The following is a 7,106-nucleotide window of genomic DNA, read 5'->3' as shown; positions in this document are numbered from 1 at the left end:
CTCTTGCTCAAGCAGCTACTAAAGTTATTTGGCTGCAACAGTTGTTTCAGGAGCTTGGCGTTTCATTAATGCATTCCACACCAGTTCTCTGGTGTGATAATATAAGCGCTGCCTCTCTTGCTTCTAATCCCGTTCAACATGCTCGCACCAAACATATTGAGATTGTTCTTCATTTTATTCGCAACAAGATTGCCTCAAAAGCCTTAGCAATTCAGTATATTTCTTCTACTCATCAACTTGCTGATATTTTTACTAAACCTCTACCTATTACTCAATTTGGTCTTTTTCGTGACAAGCTCATCAAGGCTTCTCCTTTGTTTCGCTTGAGGGAGGATGATGACTAGTTGAAGTTGCATTGCTATGAAGTTTCGTTGCTACCTATCTGTTTTTTTTTTTTTTTTCAATAATTCTGATGGTTTGCACTACTACACGTTTCTGGATGTTGTTGGTTTGCATTGCTGCAGTTTTCTGGTGTTGTTGTTTTGCACTACTACAGTTTTCTGGACTGGTACAGCTGTATTTTTCTGGAAGATGTGTGCAATTTTGCGTTGTTGTTTGGTGTGGCATTTTCAGGATTTCGTTCTGCTGTTGCATCTGCTCTTTGGAAGCTGTGTTCTGAATGAAGCTTCTGTTCTACAGGATTCTACTGCATCGGTTCTGTTTTACTTTGTTAAGCAAGCTATGACAAGGTTTTGTCTAGCTTGAGGGAGGATGTTAAATGATGAATTGTTTACAAAGTCAAAGACTAACTAGAGTTAGTTTTTGTAACTGCAGTTAGTTAGGCTTAGTAAACGAAGTCGTATAAAAAGGCAACACTTTTACTGTTTTTATTATGTGAAAAGATTAATAAAATCTTTCTCTTCTCAATAGTCTTTATTTCTTTATATATATGTGTGATCATTTTGATAAAATTATATCAGCACATACTTCAATACTGTTTGATTCACTCACTGAATTGAAATTATATTATATATATAAAGAGCTAACGGTAAATATGTACAGTCTTGATGCAATTATATCAAATCTAACCATAGAACGTTGTGTTAAAGCTGAAATTGATTGTGTTTTTAAAATGTATTTCTTATAATTACCTAGTTTGGTTCTTTTAAGTTCTAGCTTTCTTCGTAAATTATCTTGGGATGGTAAAAAAATTAAAACAGAAATTTTTGCATAAAAAACTGTGAAAATGGGTCATTTAGTGTTTATTATTGCCGTCTTAATGAAGTCTGATTTTTTTTTTAAAAAAAAAAAGGGATTTATGCACATGATAATTCCTATAATTTTTTTTTTTTTTATTTCCTTATTGCATTTATATTTTTCTTTTTAAATTTTTTTATTGCATTTATCTGCTCAGCATACTCTACCAAATAGCTTGCATCAAAAGAAAGTGTTACTACATTACTATTACATAAAAGAAAGCTGACTATAGATGCATAGTTTTACATAACATAAATATACACGTAAGAAAGAAGTAAAAGCTTTAGCAATGTTGACAGTAATTTTAGGTCAGGATCACGCAGAGAGTGAAAGTGTTGCTGGAAATTTTTAAAAATCTAAAAATGTTCTGCATATAATAGGGGATATGTAAGAACAGATTCTAAAACACTACACTGCAGCAACTGAAAAATTACAGAGCACATTGCAACACTGGTTTATATTTTACTTCCTGTATGTAAAATGATACTTAAAGGGGCTAAAAACACAGACAAATTAAAACAAACGCAGGTAACCTAGATGCAACTAAGATACGAAGTAGGATTTGGAGGAATTGGAATGTCAACAGTCCCTTCCAGCATAAGCAAAACTTTCTTCATTGATGGGCGCAGTGATGGTTCATCAAGAATACACCAAAGGGCAACTTTAATCATTCTCTCCAATTGTTTTAGCTCCACTTGTTCATCTTCTACTAATTGACTCAACTTACCCGTCTCAAAACATTGGTAAACCCAATCTTCAAGAATAACTTGATCCTCTGGAAGATTCTGGTCCATGCTTCTTTGTCGACAAATGATCTCTAGCAACACCACTCCAAAGCTGTAAACATCTGCTTTGACTGTAATGGGCATATTTCTATGCCATTCTGGTGCGACGTATCCTCTTGTTCCTCTAATTCCAGTAAAGGTGTTAGTTTGGTCTGGTTTTAGTAACTTTGCCAATCCGAAATCAGAAATTTTTGCACACCCATTCTCATCCATGAGAATATTTTGAGGTTTTACGTCACAATGGATGATTTGAGCCTCACACTCATCATGAAGATACAAAATACCTGTAGCAATTTCACGAGCAATACCTAGTCTTTCAATCCAGTTAGGTTGTTTTTTAGGTGTGAAAAGTATATCAGCTAGAGATCCATTTGCCATGTACTCATATACCAAGACCTTGTTGGTTCCATTAGAGGAATAGCCTATAAGACGAACAAGGTTTCTATGATAAGTCCTTCCAATTACTTTTATCTCGGTCAAGAACTCTTTTTCCTCATCAGATAAAACCTTCTCCAATCTCTTGACAGCTACAAACTTCTGATCATTCGCCATAGTCCCTTTATAGACTCTTCCTGAAGATCCCCTACCAACCTCCTCTTTGAAACAATCAGTCATTTTTTCAATATCTGCATAGCTAAATGACAGGGGAGCAATACCTTCACAATATTTGGTGTTTCCATTGCCAGGAATTCTTTTATATGACCACGAATGGTATCTGTAAATGACAATTCCGAAAATTGCCAAAATAACAAGTATAAAAGCAACAAATGAAATAATAATCTTGGTTATGATGTCACTTCGGAGCTCTTTCTCACCTTCTTTGTGGTCAATACAATCTGAAGAGGGTGTGGTATGTAACTTGACGAAAGCAATATTCTTTGAATCAGTGTTGAGATCTCTTCTCCCAAATCTCAAAGGAAGCCTTTGCAGGCTGCATTGGCTATTACTGAATAGTGCAACTTCACAATTTCCATCCGACAAACATGCTTGTTCGCAGTCTTCTTTCGTTGTTTGTGACAGATCTGAATATGAAGAATCTTCCCAGACAGTATTTTCCACTTGTTTAATGGATGATCTGACTGTTCCAGACCTGTTGATGCAACTTTCTGATCTGAAATTTCTCTCACAGCCAGCAGTTCTATTACCTGGGTTAACAGGAACAAATCCTGGAAGACATCTGCACTCAGGGCTCTCGTCATTTAAAACACAAAAGCTATTATACCCACACAGACCCATCGGGATACACTTATCTTGCAAAGATTCCCACAAAACTGATTTGGAACTTTTTTTAGTCAAATTGCGTGAATATAATCGGATAATCCCATCATAATCTAGTCTCATGAAATAGATCATTCCTTCCTTTTGATACCCTCCTTCAGTAATATTCTTTATGTTGAAGCCAGTGTTATTAAGCAGGTAAAGATGGCCATCAACACCAAGATTCAGTGAAACATTTCCGCCCGTTCCAGATGTATTAGATTGCCAATAATTATATTCAGTTGCGTCGGCACCATCCTTTGGGAACTGCACTAGATTTCCGTCTTGTGGCATTATCTTGAGCCGGAATATCCCCGTTGAATGGTCGGTTTCCGAAACGCTTGAAAACATTCCCCGATTTTCCGGGAGACGTTGGGTTGGCAAAATTGTATCTGTTGGGTGATCGAAACTCTGCCACATAATTTCTTGATCAGAATTGTAAAGCACAAAGTTGCCAGAATCAAGAACTGAAGCGGAAGAGACCACTCCGGAAGCTTCAGCTATATTAATATCTTGGCCTGGAGTTGCTTGTAGGACGAGCCTGCCTGCAGTATTGAACAGCAAGATAGAATTTCTTGGAACTGGTGGGTTATCTCTATTGGCTGTCCAGACAACAGTTTTCTGGGGAACTCCAGAAATGAAAACGCCAACAGCGTAGCCATTGCCTTGCGGATAAAATCCGAAGGCGAAGAGACCGGAAGCTGAAAGCCATGAGAAGTTTCCGGTGGGTGAAAGGAAAGATCCCGGGTTTATATGAGACTGTTTTTGTTGAGCTGTAACTGTAAAAGACGAACATAACAGAAAGAATAAGAGAGATTTCATGAGAAGAATATGAAATTTGATCCTCATATTTTGAAGAATTGAATTTGCTTATAGTATGAGAATCCTGAGATGAAGTGGAAAATAAGCCCGACGGCATATTTAAATTTACGGTGTATTCAAAAGTCTCCCAAGTCAAGTCGCGTAAATTAAACTCTAGCCACTTAGAAATATCTATCAAGTTCTTGAATGAGATTAAATTTGATGGAAATTTATGTCCTGCTTTATTGTGCTCCAAGTAGGAACATGTGAAAATTTAAGGGATTTATCATGACTACAACACCTAACTTTTCATTTTGACTTGGTAAATTCAATAGTACTATTCTCAACCATCGTGTTGACGGGAATACGCAGTAAGAAATCGTATTAAAAAAGTCTAGAGATAAGAAATGAGAAAATGCCTTTAATTGGTTCATGTATATTAAGAAATGATTAATCCCTATAAACTATGCAACCATTTTGTTTTATGAGAGATGAAGAGTTAAATATCGATATGATAGTTAAAGATACAATCGTGGAAAAAATAGAAAAAAAAAAAAAAAAAAAAAAAGAACAAAAGAACACTAAAAGTGACCATACACCACAACTTGTTGCGTGTTAGTATCCGGTGCACGTTTATATTTGGCTTTTGAAAAGCTCACTATTTTGAGCGACTTGACTTGGGGAGACTTTGAGTTGACTTGGACTAATACAATGTTGAATCCCCACCTTCTAATTTAAGTTTTTAGATGGGATGGCAAACTTAACAACTCCTATCTTTTTTAAGTTGTTCCTTTTAATGCATTTTTATAACATGGGCAACGTTCTAATTTTTTTTTTTTTTTTTAATGATTAGGGATGTTCAAGCTAACTTACACGTACCTCAACTAATCTTCCGAAATCTTGAAACTATCGACTAGATAAAAGCTCTAGTGACTACTCCTATTAGCAATGGAAGAGAGACTCAAACTCAAAATCTTGAGTAATATATCCAAGAACCCCTATCGAACCACTTGGCCACCCAAAGGCAGTTACCATAGACAATGTTCTAATTTCATGTGTATTTCACAAAATAAATTTAATTAGTAGCTTGTTGTTTACCATTGTTGTTTCTTAAAAATTAATCAATTCATTAATTAGTTAACTACATATGGATGTTTCTTCATTTGGGCGAACTAAAGTTTGCATGGGATGGCTGTTTTAGCGTTTTAAAGTTACCCTGGGCCTTTGCAGTGTAGTTTGTTGGGCTTTTCTGTTGTCTATTGAAGTTTGGGTCAATGTGGTCATTACCTGCTCATTCAGCTTGCTGGTGTTGTTTGGGCTCGTGTGGCTTGGATGAACAGCCGTTATCAACGGGCGTGATACCAAATGTAACAACCCGATTGCTTCCCTTCAGACTCGTTCGGCCTTAGGTGCTAATCTCCCAACGATTGCCCTAAGTCAGCCTTGCTTGCTCACGCTTCTAACCCTGCAAGTAAGAAAGCACTCACACAAACTCACAAGAGATGCTAGAAGAGAACTCTTTACTAATTGAGAGAACTTTACAATTCTTGGATGGTTTGGCCAAATGAAGGTCTCCCTCTTTTATAGTAGTTGGAGTTTACAATGGACGGTCTAGATCTCCTGAAATCAACGGTGGAGATTAGCTAACTCCAAACTACCACCTACCAACTACTATCTACCAACTACCACATTAATTACAATATTCTAGCATATATAAGAGTATTCCGGAAGCTTCTAGATTGTCTAGGTGACGCACACCAAGTGTTCGATGAAATGCTTGAGAGGCGTCACATTCTCCCCCACCTAATCAGGATACCAAATGTAACGACCCGATTGCTTCCCTTCGAACTCGTTCGGCCTTAGGTGCTAATCTCCCGACGATTGCCCTAAGTCAGCCTTGCTTGCTCATGCTCCTAGCCCTGCAAGTAAGAAAACACTCACACAAAGTCACAAGAGATGCTAGAAGAGAACTCTTTACTAATTGAGAGAACTTTACAATTCTTGGATGGTTTGGCCAAATGAAGGCCTCCCCTTTTTATAGTAGTTGGAGTTTACAATAGACAGTCTAGATTTCCTGAAATCAACGGTGAAGATTAACTAACTCCAAACTACCACCTACCAACTACTATCTACCAACTACTATCTACCAACTACCACATTAATTACAATATTCTAGCATATACAAGAGTATTCCGGAAGCTTCTAGATTTTCCAGGTGACGCACACCAAATGTTCGATGAAATGCTTAAGAGGCGTCACATTCTCCCCCACCTAATCCGGAGATGTCCTCATCGACTCTTCGTGGAATTCTTGGACCTTGTCTTTGAATTGCCACAATGCATCTTCGGGCTGGTTCCCAACTAGCTTCACTCTCTGGTAGCCCCTTCCATTTGACAAAGTATTCTCGACTTGGAGAGTGGCCCTTTTGTCGAATAACCCGATCGGCTAACACACACTCCACCTCTTTGTCATAGAACTTGGTGTTGCCAAATGGGGCTCGTTTTGATTCTCCCTTTTCCGGATCTTTCGCGTCTTCATGGTATGGCTTCAAACAACTCACATGGAAGACCGGATGAAGTCTCAACCAAGAGGGTAACTCAAGCTTGTACGATACATTACCAACCCTCTTGATTATGGGAAATGGCCCTTCATATCTTCGGACAAGGACTTTGTGTAGCGGCCGGGTGGACTTGTGTTGTGATGGGAGGATTTTGACAAGTACTAGATCTCCCACATTGTATTCCACATGCCTGCATTTCTTATCCGCCCACTTCTTCATTTTCTTGGTTGCTTTGTCAAGGTATGCCCGTGTGATGTCGGCTTGCTCGTGCCATGACTTAGCAACTTTGAATGCCGCGGGGCTGCTCCCCTTATAACTTGTACCCAAGGTGTGTGGCATAAGCGGCTGTTGGCCCATCACCATTTCAAATGGGCTCTTGTTGGTGGCTTCACTCCTCTGCAAGTTGTATGAAAATTGGGCTACATCGATCAACTTTGCCCAATTAAGTTGGTTGGCGCTCACAAAGTGCCGTAGATAAATCTCTAGCAAAACATTCACTCTCTCTG

General features: G+C 38.2%; 1 protein-coding gene across 1 annotated transcript; it reads right to left on the bottom strand.

The window, feature by feature from the left end:
• Window positions 1-1,474: 1,474 nt before the first annotated feature.
• Window positions 1,475-4,113, bottom strand: LOC116130556 (G-type lectin S-receptor-like serine/threonine-protein kinase LECRK3). The gene has a single exon (XM_031416283.1). It carries the CDS (start codon window positions 4,086-4,088, stop codon window positions 1,731-1,733), a length of 2,358 nt encoding a protein of 785 aa, XP_031272143.1. The 5' UTR covers window positions 4,089-4,113; the 3' UTR covers window positions 1,475-1,730.
• Between the last annotated feature and the right edge of the window lie 2,993 nt (window positions 4,114-7,106).

Source organism: Pistacia vera, unplaced genomic scaffold (genome assembly GCF_008641045.1).
Source record: "Pistacia vera cultivar Batoury unplaced genomic scaffold, PisVer_v2 Contig223, whole genome shotgun sequence".
Taxonomy (NCBI): Eukaryota; Viridiplantae; Streptophyta; class Magnoliopsida; order Sapindales; family Anacardiaceae; genus Pistacia; species Pistacia vera.
The sequence above is the reverse complement of the archived record's forward strand: the minus strand, read 5'-3'. Positions and strand labels throughout refer to the sequence as shown.

What these genes read in the sequence shown, in the direction of transcription:
- LOC116130556 (XM_031416283.1), bottom strand. Translation starts at nt 4,088, where the DNA reads ATGAGGATCAAATTTCATATTCTTCTCATGAAATCTCTCTTATTCTTT.